Source organism: Schistocerca piceifrons, chromosome 7, assembly GCF_021461385.2.
Source record: "Schistocerca piceifrons isolate TAMUIC-IGC-003096 chromosome 7, iqSchPice1.1, whole genome shotgun sequence".
Lineage (NCBI taxonomy): Eukaryota > Metazoa > Arthropoda > Insecta > Orthoptera > Acrididae > Schistocerca > Schistocerca piceifrons.
In genome coordinates, this window is record NC_060144.1 from 212,220,080 (window position 1) to 212,236,631 (window position 16,552).

The 16,552-nt window shown below is 38.9% G+C and overlaps 1 protein-coding gene across 2 annotated transcripts in view; it reads left to right on the forward strand.

Annotated features, from left to right (window-relative positions):
* LOC124804835 (multidrug resistance protein homolog 49-like) overlaps nucleotides 1-16,552 on the forward strand; it is a 211,947-nt gene that overhangs the window by 45,196 nt on the left and 150,199 nt on the right. For both annotated transcript variants that reach the window (XM_047265182.1, XM_047265181.1), the window contains 2 exons: nucleotides 9,890-10,014; nucleotides 11,385-11,574. In XM_047265182.1, coding sequence (XP_047121138.1) covers nucleotides 9,890-10,014; nucleotides 11,385-11,574 — 315 coding nt within the window. The remainder of the gene's footprint in view (nucleotides 1-9,889; nucleotides 10,015-11,384; nucleotides 11,575-16,552) is intronic.

Below are 16,552 nucleotides of genomic sequence, written 5' to 3' on the forward strand. Positions count from 1 at the left end.
CAGAGTACCTGACGGCTCAACACAAAAGTTTTGTCTCAAGTACAGATAGTGTTGAGGATCAGTGGACAAAGTTCAAAACCATCGTACAATATGCGTTAGATGAGTATGTGCCAAGCAAGATCATAAGAGAAGGAAAAGAGCCACTGTGGTACAACAACTGAGTGAGAAAACTGTTGCGGAAGCAAAGGGAACTTCACAGCAAACATGAACATAGCCAAAGCCTTGCAGACAAACAAAAATTACGCGAAGCGAAATGTAGTGTGAGGAGGGCTATGCGAGAGGTGTTAAATGAATTTGAAAGTAAAGTTCTATGTACTGACTTGGCAGAAAATCCTAAGAAATTTTGGTCTTATGTCAAAGTGGTAGGTGGATCAAAACAAAATGTCCAAACACTCTGTGACCAAAATGGTACTGAAAAAGAGGATGACAGACTAAAGGCCGAAATACTAAATGTCTTTTTCCAAAGCTGTTTCACAGAGGATGACTGCACTGTAGTTCCTTCTCTAGATTGTTGCACAGATGACAAAATGGTAGATATCAAAATAGACGACAGAGGGATAGAGAAACAATTAAAATCGCTCAAAAGAGGAAAGGCCACTGGACCTGATGGGATACCAGTTAGATTTTACACAGAGCACGCGAAGGAACTTGCCCCCTTCTTGCAGCGGTGTACCGTAGGTCTCTAGAAGAGTGTAGCGTTCCAAAGGATTGGAAAAGGGCACAGGTCATCCCCATTTTCAAGAAGGGACGTCGAACAGATGTGCAGAACTATAGACCTATGTCTCTAACGTCGATCAGTTGTAGAATTTTGGAACACGTATTATGTTAGAGTATAATGACTTTTCTGGATACTAGAAATCTACTCTGTAGGAATCAGCATGGGTTTCGAAAAAGATGGTCGTGTGAAACCCAGCTCGCGCTATTCGTCCACGAGACTCAGAGGGCCATAGACACGGGTTCCCAGGTGGATGCCGTGTTTCTTGACTTCCGCAAGGTGTTCGATACAGTTCCCAACAGTCGTTTAATGAACAAAGTAAGAGCATATGGACTATCAGACCAATTGTGTGATTGCATTGAAGAGTTCCTAGATAACAGAGCGCAGCATGTCATTCTCAATGGAGAGAAGTCTTCTGAAGTAAGAGTGATTTCAGGTGTGCCGCAGGGGAGTGTCATAGGACTGTTGCTGTTCACAATATACATAAATGACCTTGTGGATGACATCGGAAGTTCACTGAGGCTTTCTGCAGATGATGCTGTGGTGTATCGAGAGGTTGTAACAATGGAAAATTGTTCTGAAATGCAGGAGGATCTGCAGCAAATTGATGCATGGTGCAGGGAATGACAATTCAATCTCAATGTAGAAAAGTGTAATGTGCTGCGAATACATAGAAAGATAGATCCCTTATCATTTAGCTACAAAATAGCAGGTCAGCAACTGGAAGCAGTTAATTCCATAAATTATCTGGGAGTAGAAGGGATCGGTTGGTAGGCATCAAGGGATCACCAATTTAGTATTGGAGGGCAGCTGGAGGGTAAAAATCGTAGAGGGAGACCAAGAGATGTATACACTAAGCAAATTCAGAAGGATGTAGGTTGCAGTAGGTACTGGGAGATGAAGAGGCTTGCACAGGATAGAGTAGCATGGAGAGCTGCATCAAACCAGTCTCAGGACTGAAGACCACAACAACAACAACGCATTACGAGTGATTTAAAATGGAATGATCATTTAAAGTTGATCGTCGGTAAAGCAGATGCCAGACTGAGATTCATTGGAAGAATCCTAAGGAAATGCAATCCGAAAACAAAGGAAGTAGGTTACAGTACACTCGTTTGCCCACTGCTTGAATTCTGCTCAGCAGTGTGGGATCTGTACCAGATAGGGTTGATAGAAGAGATAGAGAAGATCGAACAGAGAGCAGCGCACTTCATTACAGGATCATTTAGTAATCGCAGGAGAGACGCTCAGTAGCTTGGTACGGGCTTTTGTTAAAGTTTCGAGAACGTACCTTCACCGAAGAGTCAAGCAGTATATTGCTCCCTCCTACGTATATCTCGCGAAGAGACCACGAGGATAAAATCAGAGAGATTATAGCCCACACAGAAGGATACTGACAATCCTTCTTTCCACGAACAATACGAGACTGAAATAGAAGGGAGAACCGATTGAGGTACTCAGGGTACCCTCCGCCACACACCGTCATGTGGCTTGCAGAGTATGGATGTAGATGTAGATGTAGATATGTAAACCTCTTGTCAGTCTTTGTTGTCTTCCATCTTGTTCAAACCGTTTTCTGTTTTCTATCTTATGTGCTAGTCCATTCGTTTGTTTATCTGTACCACCCAGACTAATCAACACTTTACTCCTAAATATTTTCTAGTACCAATTTCTGTGCACGTAGATGAGCCCATTGTTATTTATGAATCTGCATGTAACAATTTGTTTACACTGCACTGCATTTCAGGCCTTTGTCAATCATATTTCGCTGGTTTATTTGCAAATTTGACAAGTGTTTCCTTTCCCATCTTCCACTTACGATGTTCATACATAATTCTTTCACCTATTTATGTGTTTGCTTTTTGCCACATCACACTGACCAAGTTTTACTGCTGTCTCTTACATTACTTTATTTGCCAAGCAAAGTAATTTAAATTTTCCTCTGTGACTTACTCTTTCTGCATGCTCAGTTTTTAAAATTTTGTCTCATTTCTTGACTTTCTCTATGGATTTTTTTCTTTTCCAATCATTTTTTTGTATCATATGGGTCACTTTTTCTGCAAGAAATTCTCTCTGTTAATCATGATCTGTTTTCTCAATTTTTGTATGAAATTTTCTGACTTTTCCAAATTTTTTCTTTGCTTTTCCTCCATTTTTCTATCTTTTTCCACCCTCTGCTTCTCTTTTTTGCCACTTCCACCAATTTTATCACAGCAAACAGTCCTCTTTCCATGATGAATACTGTCACATATTACATCTGTTCTTTTCGAAAACCTGCTTTTGCACTATCAGAACCAAAGTTCCACATTCTGTTTATTGGAACCTGCTTGTCCCTTGGAGTTACTGCCAAAGGCATAACACTGAAAGTCCCAGTTTCTGAAAGTAATCCTACACCAAGCTATTTTACAGTTTTGAATACAACAATCTCTTGCACTTACTTGGTTAATCTGTGACCTGTATACCTCATCTACCAATTTCCATTCCACCAAACTTCCCTCTTACAAAATCGTGCAGTTATCTGCCCCTCATGTTTCCATGGGTGGTGTCATCCACCAAACCAACTTCAAACCGCAAGAACATGCCAGACTTCACCTCAGAAAGCTATTCCACTTTCTCCTAAACTGTCCCTCTGCAGCTCCCTAAACAGCCACCAACCCTCTCCTACAAAACAAGCTTGGCCAACCTCCTTAACAACCCCCACCTTCACCACTGCCTCCCAGACCAATAATAACTATTAATCAAAGAACCAATCACAACAATACAGTGCTCTAAACCTCTCATCTACAGCACTCTCCCATTGTGAATTATTTGTATTATCCAAGGGTTTCACTTTCAGCCCTAAACCTGCATTTAATCAGGCTGCTTTAGTGAAGGACCTACTTTCCTACACATGTAATGTCAACTGGAAGTATCACTTTGCAACCCAGTCCTGAATCCTTTCCAGCAGCAAATCTAATGTTAAACCTTGCCTTGAACTGTTCTGAACATGATCCCAACTTGATCCACCACCACTACCACAAAATCATAACTTACAAGCCTTCCAAGAATTCCTCACACCCAACATTGCTTCACAACCCCTTCCTCAGGCACCTACAACATGATCCTAACCTCTCCTCTGCAGAACTCTAGGCCATACATTCACTAAAAGCTGATTACTCCATCATTATCCTCCCAGTAGACAAAGAATCTACAGCTCTGGTACTTGAGACAGGAGTATGTTAGTGAAGGTCCACATCAGCTGTCTGACACCTCTGCGTAAGCACCTGCCACCAAGATCCCATCTCTGTGATTCAAACTGACCTGCAGTGCCTCCTTAAAACCTTAGGCCCCTCACAAGGACTAACACCTTAATCCGTAGAACTTCTTACCTCACACAAACCATGCTCTCCCATCTTTTACATTTTTCCTAAGATCCACAAACTCAGTCATCATGGCTGTCCTATAGTTGCTGGCTTCAAAGCAACATCAACAGCTGCAACCCATAGTACAGAGACTTCCCCCCTATATAAGAAAAATTGATGCCACATCCCTCCATACAGACATCCTCCACGTACATGGCCTGTCTGCTGCTGAACATTTCCTCAGTCAGCACCCACCTGATTCCAAACCTCCTGCTCATCTCGATCAACTTTATACATACCAACAACTGCTTCACCTTTGCGGGGCAGATATACAGACAGATCAACAATATGGCCATGAGACCCAGTATGGGTCCTTCCCATGCCAACCTTGGAGGGGGCTTTCGTGGGATCCATAAGCCTTCAACCCTTGGTCTGATTTACATGCATTGATGGCATCTTTACCATATGGACTCATGGTAAGGCTGACCTGTTAAAATACCTGGAATCCCTAAATACTTTCTGCCAATCAAATTTCACAAGGTCTTATTCCAAATCCCATGCCACTTCCCTTGATGTTGATCTCATCCGCACCAGAGGTCAGCTACACACTTCTGTCTGCATTAGACCTACTAACAAACAACAGTACTTACATTTTGATAGTTGCCATCATTTCCATGTCAAATGTTCCCTCTCATGCAGGCTTGGCATTTGAGGCAAACATATTTGTTCGAATGCAGACTGTTTACAGCAATACACCACCATTCTCACTTCAGACTTCACTGGATGTAATTACCTCACCAACCTAGTTCAAAAGCAGATTTCCGAGGCCATCTCTTCCAATCCTGGTACTGCTGATCCCTCCAAAAACCAGCTTCACAGCAGGCCACTTATCACTTAGTATTATCCTGGTCTGGAATATATCAATCAACCACTTCGACAAGGCCATGACTTCCTAAACTTATGCCCTGAAATGGTGCCCATTCTATCTGAGATTTTAGCCACCATGTCCAAGAGATTTTATCTACCACACCTACAGGGTGTTTCAAAAATGACCGGTATATTTGAAACGGCAATAAAACCTAAACGAGCAGCGATAGAAATACACCGTTTGTTGCAATATGCTTGGGACAACAGTACATTTTCAGGCAGACAAACTTTAGAAATTACAGTAGTTACAATTTTCAACAACAGATGGTGCTGCAAGTAATGTGAAAGATATAGAAGACAACGCAGTCTGTGGTTGCACCATTCTGTACGTCGTCTTTCTGCTGTAAGCGTGTGCTGTTCACAACGTGCAAGTGTGCTGTAGACAACATGGTTTATTCCTTAGAACAGAGGATTTTTCTGGTGTTGGAATTGCACCGCCTAGAACACAGTGTTGTTGCAACAAGACGAAGTTTTCAACGGAGGTTTAATGTAACCAAAGGACCGAAAAGCGATACAATAAAGGATCTGTTTGAAAAATTTCAACGGACTGGAAACATGACGGATGAACGTGCTGGAAAGGTAGGGTGACCGCGTACGGCAACCACAGAGGGCAACGCGCAGCTAGTGCAGCAGGTGATCCAACAGCGGCCTCGGGTTTCCGTTCGCCGTGTTGCAGCTGCGGTCTAAATGACGCCAACGTCCATGTATCGTCTCATGCGCCAGAGTTTACACCTCTATCCATACAAAATTCAAACGCAGCAACCCCTCAGTGCCGCTACCATTGCTGCACGAGAGACATTCGCTAACGATATAGTGCACAGGATTGATGACGGCGATATGCTTGTGGGCAGCATTTGGTTTACTGATGAAGCTTATTTTTACCTGGACGGCTTCGTCAATAAACAGAACTGGCGCATATGGGGAACCGAAAAGCCCCATGTTGCAGTCCCGTCGTCCCTGCATCCTCAAAAAGTACTTGTCTGGGCCGCCATTTCTTCCAAAGGAATCATTGGCCCATTTTTCAGATCCGAAACGATTACTGCATCACGCTATCTGGACATTCTTCGTGAATTTGTGGCAGTACAAACTGCCTTAGACGACACTGCGAACACCTCATGGTTTATGCAAGATGGTGCCCGGCCACATCGCACGGCCGACGTCTTTAATTTTCTGAATGAATATTTCGATGATCGTGTGATTGCTTTGGGCTATCCGAAACATACAGGAGGCGGCATGGATTGGCCTCCCTATTCGCCAGACATGAACCCCTGTGACTTCTTTCTGTGGGGACACTTGAAAGACCAGGTGTACCGCCAGAATCCAGAAACAATTGAACAGCTGAAGCAGTACATCTCATCTGCATGTGAAGCCATTCCGCTAGACACGTTGTCAAAGGTTTCGGGTAATTTCATTCAGAGACTACACCATATTATTGCTACGCATGGTGGATATGTGGAAATTATCGTACTATAGCATTTCCCAGACTGCAGCGCCATCTGTTGTTGAAAATTGTAACTATTGTAATTTCGAAAGTTTGTCTGCCTGAAAATGTACTGTTGTCCCAAGCATATTGCAACAAACGGTGTATTTCTATTGCTGCTCGTTTAGTTTTTATTGCCGTTTCAAATATACCGGTCATTTTTGAAACACCCTGTATAATAACTTTTTGTCACCCTCCCAATATCCTTGTCAGACTCTATACTCCTTCTGAACCCATCTCCCTACCCATTGACTCCTACCCTTGAGACCATCCTCTCTGCAATAACCAAGCAAGGTGGCACAGTGGTTAACACACTGTAGTTGCATTCATGACGACAATGGTTCAAACCCAAGTCTGGCCATCCAGATTTAGGTTTTCCATGATTTCCCTAAATCGCTTCAGGCAGATGCCGAGATGGCGTGACCGGCTTCCTTCCCCATTCTTCCCTAATCCAATGAGATCGAGGACCTTGCTGTTTGGTCCCTTCCCCCCAAATCAACCAATCACTCTCTGCAGTACTTGCTTATGCACCCTCCTACTACCATCTACATTAGCCCGGTAACTGTCAAGACATATACTATCAAAGGGAGGGCCACCTGTGAAATAACACATTTGCCTTTCACATCGGCATGACTACCATCAGATTATCAGTTAGAATAAATGGGGATAGTCAGAGGGTGTATACCAGCAACACACAATATCCTGTTGCAGAGCGTGCTCTACAACATAACAGTTGTGACCTCGGTGCCCGTTTCACAACATGCACCATCTGGATTCTTCATCCAGACACCATTTCCTGACAACTCCGCATGTGGGAACTAGTGCTACAACATGGCCTTGGCTCTCGCTACCCACCTTGCCTTAATTTACATTAATTTCTTCCATCTTAGCATTTCTTCACTGTAACTACTCATTTCTTCACTCCATTTTAGTTTCCTATATCTTTCATTTTCTGACATGTCTATTTTTCTCTGTCTCCTTACCACCTCTATTACATACAGTTCACTTAGCTTTTCACTCTTATTAACTTGTGCATGGCATTTTAGCAGTAATCTGTGTCTTACATATTGCCCTGTCTTCCACTTTTAAGATCTCAGGTTTTCAAATTTCATCTGGTAAGTCTCCCCTGATCTGGGGTTCTGGGTGACTTTTCAGAACACTACCACTTTTCCTAAACCTCTACAGTCCTTTTCCTTCACCCCTCTTCCTTCCCCTTCAACCCGTCTGCCAGAAGAAGGAGCCACTGGCTCTGAAAGCTTGCATACCTAAAACCCTTTTTTTTTATGTGTGTGCTCCTTCCATGGATTGGTGGACAAATGTCTTGAGGCTAATTTAAGGAAGACCACAAAATGAAAAACAAAGAATTTGCTCATTACATCTACAATTATTTGACATTAGTTCACAATTAAAGTCTTTGATGAAGGATATAAAATATTATAGTCATTTGTACAAGGTAGTACAACATCTTTATACAATTAAATGGTTAATCAGGAGATTACATATCAAAGCTAAGTTTAGGATTTATTGCTTGTAAGAGTATCAATACATTGTGTTCCATAATTCCAGCATGCAAGAGGGCCTTCCAGTGAGTGGAATGAGACAAGTAATATTTTAGTAAGTGGAAGCAGCCACTGCAAGTAACTTCTACAAAGTATACTAACAAAAAAATTATGAGTAATACTGATCCACTGACATTGATCGTTTTGGGATTTGTTGTAGTTTACTTTACAGTGATTTGTGTATATTATGAGAAAAGAGCTACAAAAAGACACCGCTCTTCCTTATACACTATTTATCTGCTGTTTGTATTTAATTTTTGCATTTATTTTGTGACCTTAATTATCTTCTTCCCATTTTTATCCTAACAATTCTTCATAAATAGTGTTACTGCATCAGCATTTACAATTCTTTGAAATTGTACTCTTCGCTTTTTAGACAAACCCAATTGGTGAGGATGGTTTATTGCTGTCATTTGAGCATCCTTTCTCAGATAAACTATTTATTATAGGCTCATATATAAGCCAGTTAGATTTAGAAATAAACTCTCAGTTAGTGTCACACTATGGCTTTCAATTCTTGGTGGTGATGTTACTGTGGTGATGAAACCAAATCTGGGCATCAGTAACCCTATGTGCTCTCAATCAGATTTATTGGGGTCCACCTCAATAGCTGAGTGGTCAGCGCAGCAGAATGCCATGCAAAGGGGCCCGGATTCGATTCCTGGCTGGGTTGGGGATTTTCTCCTCACAGGGACTGGGTGTTGTGTTGTCTTCATCATCATCTCATCACCATCGACATGCAAGTCACTGAAGTGGCTTCAACTAAAAAGACTTGCACCAGATGACCAGTCTACCTGATGGGAGGTCTAGCCACATGACATTTCATTTCATTTCAATCAGATCTATCAGAACTGAAATCTCCATATACAGTAATTTCTGAGTTATTACTAATAAATCTTATTAGTATCCTCTCTAATTGTCTAGTGAAGTTCAGAACATTTGCCAAAAAGGGATGTGTGCACTGTCAGAATTGCTATCTTGTATATTTTAACTCTGTTGCTGAAGTAATTTAATTGGATGGATAAAAAATCTACTCACCAAGCAGTGGCAGAACACACACATAAAAGAGGGTTGTAATTAGGCAAGCTTTTGGAGCTAGTGGCTATTCCTTCAGTCAGAATGGTTGAAGAGAAAGGAATGAGAGGGGGTGAAGGAAAAGGACTGGGGAGGTCAAGGAAAAGGGGGAGATTTTGGGAAAGTCTCCCAGAAACATGGGTGAGGGGAGACTTACCGCATGGGATGAGCATCTAGCTACTGCCACATTCATTTGACATATTATGTATGGGTGGGACTCACAGGGCACATCTTCTTGATTTTTTTAGGGAGCCAAAAGGTGATTTTAATCCCATGTTTGTTTAAGATTCAACAGTTTTACCAAGAACGATCAAAGCAGCAAATTAATCATAAAGATTATGTGGCTGTATCTATAGTTATTTGGAAAAACTTTCTTTTATAAACATTTGCCCTAGAAAGCCTAGTAAAGATATTGGAAATCACAGGGATTATGCAAAGAGTGCTCTGATTACAGTGAATGCTTCTTGGAATTAGTTCAGCAACTAGCTTCTTATTAGGTGCATTCAGCTGTTTGTGGTGTGAGTTCACACCCATGTGAGGTTGCTCACACTGTTAAGTGACTCCTACAGCTCTGTATTTACATGTTAAACAGAATGTTGATTGCTGCTGAAACTATTATCATCATGTTACCTTACTTGCGCATTAAATTTTATTGTACTTATTCCTTTGATTTTCATTTCTTGTATGTCATTACTCTTTCCCACTTAACCACTCTGTAAAATTCCCTTTGTTTCACTTTTAGGTTATTTAAATGCAAGTCACACTTAACACTTTCTGTTTAAATATTTAACAGGTTCAAAGTTCACTGGCAGCTCAAGAGCAGAATTCATATGGTAGGGCTGGAGCCGTGGTGGAAGAAGTACTCAGTGCTGTTCGCACAGTTGTTGCATTTGCTGGTCAACAAAAGGAAGTAGACAGGTGAATCGCCATCTTTTTTCTGATTTATCATCTTTACATAAAATAAATCACAGTTGTCATGCAGCTAATAGTGTGTGTGTAAGGTGTTTATCATTTTATTGAGAAAGTAAGAAAGATTAAAAGTCTTTTCTACACTTGTTAACTTATAAAATTTTATTGAGATGTCTACATGTACAAAAAAAAAAAAAAAAAAAAAAAAAAAAAAAAAAAAAAAAAAAAAAAAACTCATACATTTTTTTTTAAAAATCTTCCTTTCATTTTGGATCTACTGACAAATGTTCTTGATTAATATTAATTTCTTGTACAATATTGTACTAATAGTACCATCATGGATACTTAAAATAAAAGTAGACTTTAATTTTCAGTACAACTCTTAAATTGAAGAATCAAATCTGTCTCATTTAGAGAAATGTAATTGACTTGAACTAAATTGGCTTATATGAGGCATCCGGAAAAATAATGCTTCCAAATTTTTTATGTGAAAACTCTTAAAACTTTTTAAGTGAAACAAACATTATTAGCATGTTTGGTCTCCATATCTACATAGTCACTTTGGCTACGAACATATTTCTCCCAATGAAAGACCAGACTGTTGATAGCATCACTGTAGAATGTTTGACTTTGTTGACCACACCTCTGCTTTCACTACTTCATCACTGTCGATGTGAAGAACTTGAAGGTATTCTTTAAGTTCTGGAAACAGCTGAAGATTGGCTGGGACGAGTCGTGACTGTATAAAGGATGATCAGTTATATTGTACTCAAGACATTGGAGTGTTGCAGATGTCACAGTGCTTATTTGTGGTGTGGCATTGTTATGCTGAAGGAGAGAGAGCTCCCGGTGTGAATGAACTCTTCAAATTCAAAACTCAATTACAGCACACTGTTCTTCAAGCACCAACATAGTTACATTATACACCATCAAGTTAAACACTACAATTTGGAGCCCTATGGTGGCAGAGGGTTGCGAGTGGTAGACATGAATAATAAAGGTGTAGAGTGTTAATAATATTCATTTTATTTAATAAGTTTTAAAAATTTTCACTTAAAAACAGAGGCATTAATTTTCACCCCATTCCTGTGAATAGTATTTAAAAATATTGGAAATTTTATTTTATAGAGCATATTCTAACGCTATTGTAAGTGACAAATTTCTTTTATTGACTGCAAAGACTGTTCATTGTTACACAAAGACCTAAACTACATCAAGACTTGTCTATATAAATTAACAATAAAACAGCAGAATTCTTTCACAATTTTCCTACCTAGTCATTGACATGTTTCAGTAAATGAATTTCAATTATTTACTCCAAAGCAGTTATGAAAAAGGGAAATATGAAATATGTTCAAAAATCTCTTTTTTCCTTCCAGGTATAAAGACAAGCTGGTTTTAGCTGAAAAAATGGGAACCAAGAGAGGAATGTTCACTGGTATTGGTGCAGCAACAATGTGGTTCATTACATACTGCAGTTATGCACTGGCATTCTGGTATGGAGTCACACTCATAATTGACTCAAGAGTTATGGGTGACTATGAGTACACTCCAGCTGTTCTTATCATTGTGAGTCAAATTTTATTTTAATGTCCTCCTTTTTTTGTGGACTGTGGGTGGGGGGTGGGGGGTGGGGGAGGAGAAGACAGATGTACAGCACCCTGTATGTTAATTACTTCTGTAAATGCACATTGGATGTGGAATGCGGCAATAAAAATATCTCAGTCATAAACAACATAATTAAATTTTAACTACATGAATTATAATAGAATACTACTCAGCACAGAGAGGAGGCATAGAGCAGCATGTAGGCCCATGTAAAAGTAAATTGTTTATTATTCTTCAGCTTCCTGACTATGTATTTCATTAGATGAAGAAATACACATTAGTGCATGCAAAACGTACACATACATGATCACTATTGTCTCTGGGCACCAAGAGAGCCTTGTGGAAATTAGGCACCACAGGGATTAACCAAACAATGCTTTCACTATTCTAAATGCTTCTGAAAATGTCATACTGGAAACATTCAGGTACAGAACATGTCAAATATAGTGGAATCATTTGACGGGCACAGCATCAGCACTTCCCATAAAATTTGGCAAACAGTAGAAATAAACTGCCCAAATAATGAAATACAAGAAGTTGAAACCGTTCAGTTTTCAGGACTGCAGGTTGATTACAACCTTAATAGAAAACCGTATACTTTAGTCACAATAAAACACTTTAGTTCACTTTCATTTGGAGTGCACGTGATTACTGCTATAGGAGACTTACAACTGGAGAAACTAGTTTATTCTGCATATTTACATTATCAAATGAGTTACAGAATAATTTTTAGAGAAACTCAGTTTAGAGGGATTGTATTTTCAGCACACAGAAGTATGTTATAAGAATTATACATTGTTTTGTAGAATGTCCCCCTGAGAGCTCCTCAATAAAGTTAGTATTTTGACAAATGCTTCAATATATACATATTCATCAACATCCTTTATCATTGCCAATATTTTCTTTCTTTCAAAAAATAATAAAAAGCATGAATGGGTCTAAAAGCAACCTCTGCAAAGACTTCGAGGGCTTAACTTTAGCATAAGAAGGAGTCAGATACATGGATGTACTTGTGTTCAGCAATGTCCCAAGAGCACTTTAAATGTCTTGTACATAATGTGATAGAGCTTGAGATAACACTAGAAAACTCTCTGATGGGTAGTTCTTTCTTCATAAGAACTTCTATTATTAATGTTACATGTTCTTTTATAGTTTAACATCAGCACTGTAATACCATAATATTTCAAAATCAATAGTGTTAAGGTATCATATTTTATTAAACCTAAATAATATGTATGTCTTTGACTTCTTTTCCCATTTCAAAGACGCTTCTCCATGGGATCCATGGAATACAATTTTACAATTTAATGTAAAGCAGTAGTAATGCTGTTGCCCATCACAAAAGGACATCTCTTCATAAATGTCTTTTCCTACCCTGAAATCTCATCATCAATAATGACTTTTTCTGACAAACTGTATATCTGTTGCAATAATGACCCACAGTAGTTGCTCTTTTATATTTATCTTCTGCTTCCAGTTTTAAGTAACTATTAATTCTCATGTGGTACATTTAAAAAATAAATAAACAAATAATAAAAAAGGAGAAATAAGATCTTCTAAGATAGTGCTTGAGAATGAGCCATTCATTGAAACTGATAGCAGTAAATAAAATATGAAAAAAGCAACTCTAGTTGCTCATTATTACAGTAATATACAATCACACAATTTGCTGAGGTTGCAAAACAACATACACAAGAAGTACCACATATCTTATTTTCACATTTCCTCCTATTTTCTGTGCCTATACTTTTATCCTGGCATTTCTTCTCTCTCAGTCCCTGCATCCTGCTATCACTCATCATCATAATTGACAATGGTATTATCATCTTTGTCATCAGCCATTTGACATTTGACATTCTCTCCTGAATAAAAATGTCATCTGTTCTTTTCTATGCATTTTGCTTAGTAACATGCATCCATGTTGCTCCTGCATGTTTCCAGTTTTGTGTAGCCACCTTCAATAGGACACTATCTCAGTTTATTCTCAGTTCTCAGAAATTAGGAAAGAACTTTCTTGGCCTATCTGCTGTATGTGGGTAATTGTCCTGTCCATCTCAGTTTCGTTCTCTTTGTAATCATAATTATGTCTTTCAGTCAAGTCTGTCCTTTGATCTGTTTGTTTGTTTTCCTGTCTATCATTGTAATTCATAATGTTTATTTTTCCTTCGAGTAATGTTCCATTTTTATTTTTATTGAACCTCACACTGCAGTGCTCAGTTATGTCTTGTAAGGTGTCTCTTAATTTATTTTCTAGTAGCTAAATCTTCAGAATAGATGTTGTTGGAAATATTTGCAGGCTTTACTGACAGATTCACTGATTATGCTCACACATGATGAAATTAAAGTCAGTAGATCATCATTGGTTGGCACTTACTTTTTGAAAACATCTTTTTATTTTATTTTATTTTATTTTATTTATGTGCGTATTCCATAGAACCTTTTATGCATATGGGACACTAAGGTTTGGAATGAGTCAAAGTATATATAAATGTAAATTATGTAGAACATATAACAATGGAAAGTACAGTTAATCTACAAAAATAGTAGCAGAGATAATAAAAACATTAAATTAAAATAAAAGCTGAAGCAAAGTGAAAAAGGGACATAATACAAGGATAAGCAAATGTTGCACACCAATATGTAACAAAGAAACAATAAAAATATATGAGATAAGAGGTCTACACATCTCTGTTACATAATGCATCTAGCGAATAAAAATTTTTATTGAGTAAATACATCTTAATTTTACTTTTAAATATTGTGCTGTTACTACACAGACCTTTGGTGTTATTTTACAGTGAATTAAATATCTCAATACTGGAATACCATACATCTTTCTGTACCCAGATTAGAGTTTTGAAAGCGTAATGGAGGTCAGCCTTCCTTTTTTTATTGTGATCATGATACTTTTCACTGGTTTCATAGTGCAAAGGATCATCAGTCATGATGCTCATAATGAAATAAACATACTGGGAAGTGGTGGCAAGTTTATCAAGTTTCTTAAAAAGTAACAGTAGGTTGACAATCTGCCTATTGGCTTCTGTCTCGGGTTCTTCGGCCGACATTTACCTGATGATTTTCATGACGTTTTGCCAGCATGAGTGGCTGACATTGTCAAAGCTTCATCCCCCACTACCGGCGGTGAACAGGAGCTGAACTCGTGGCTGCAGACTATATGTACCTGGCGCACCAACGTCCGAGGGCTTCTCCACGGTCATTGCCAGTGCAGTTCTCCTCTTGCTACCTGCGACGGTCGTTCGCTGCAGTACGGGAAGCCAGGATCCTTTTACCTTAAGGATTTCCTCTTTCTTGTTGAAGCTATTTGCATGTTCAACAAGAAAGAGGAAAGCTTTAAGGTAAACAGATCCTGGCTTCCCGTACTGCCGTGAATGACTGTCACAGGTAGCAAGAGGAGAACTGCACTGGAAATTACCACAGAGAAGCCCTCGGACGTTGGCGCGCCAGGTACATATAGTCTGCGGCCATGAGCTCAGCTCCAGTTCAATGGCAGCCACTTGTGCTGGCAAAACATCAGTAAAATCATCGGATGAATGTAGGCCAAAGAACCCAAGACAGAATCCAATAGGCAGTCTGTCAACAAGTGGCCATGAAAGCCTTAACAATTTTGTGTAACAGTAGGTTCTTTGGAGAATCAGATAACATATTTCTGGAAAAAGAAAACTTTCTTTGATGTAGGTGAACTGCCCCAGAACATAATTCCAAAGACATAATGGTGTGAAAGTACTCAAAATAAGTGGGATTTTTGACACTGATGTCTTCAATATGTGAGACTCACCTAAAGGCAAAAGTATCAGAAGTCAATCTTTTTATGATCTGGAATTTATGATCTGCTATTGATATGGTGGGCTACAAAATTGGTGCAGTATACCCTTTGTATTTGCTGACTGTCGTGTACAATAGGCTTCTGCTGTGAGATTTTTTTTATCAGAATTGAACAGGATATGATTAGTTTTGCTCTGATTTACCAACAGTGAGTTTACTTTGAATCAGGTTAAGAGATCTGAGAGTAATTTGTTGCCATCAGCCTCTAGACTGGTGGAATGTTTGTTGTTTATCACAGTGCTAGATCATCAGTAAATGTAGTGAACTTACAAGTTTTGTATGACAAGGATAAGTCATTTATATACCGTATTTACCCAAGTATAAGAGGACCCTGGATGTAAGACAGCTACCCCATTTTTTAGGAGGCTCCTTGAGAAAAATATTAACATATTCTGACTAATTAAAATCATGGGCTGTTTTACTGGCATAAAGTTTCTGCCAAAAAGTTAACATTATAGATATTCCAAACTTATGGCATTTATTGATTGTCTACATTTTGATAATTCTAGGAAAAATAAAATAAACAAAAAGAAATGGTTTACATTAATTTTTGGACCATTTTCTTTTCTATTTTTTATATACTAACCATATTGTCTGTGGTATCACTATTTTTAATCCTCATTGCCATTGTCATAATAGCACTGCTGTGAAATTTATACCCTTGTTGTCGCAAATATTTGGCTGATTCTTCCCACTGTGTTGCTATTTCTGTGGTTGTCATTACAGTGGGCTTGAGAAAACAGAAGTTTTTTTCTGAATATGTACTGAATTTGACTTCTATATTGATGTGAGAATATTACAACATCCCTTGCTTCCAAACACATTGCCTGCCCAACACTCTCTCACTGGCTGCTCAGAACCAGCTTACACATCCCCCTTTCATTACCATTGTACTTCACAATGAGCACCAACAATGCTGCAGCAAGAAACATGCAAGTACACCACTGACCTCTATCTAGACTTTTACTGTCTCCTGCCGAAATGAATACTGTTGTTGAGTGTTTGTCCAATTTTAAAGTCAGTTCAATTCTGTCTACAAATGGATTCAGGCAAACCACAGTTTAAACATGTTGGATGTTTATAAAAAGTCAAAGTA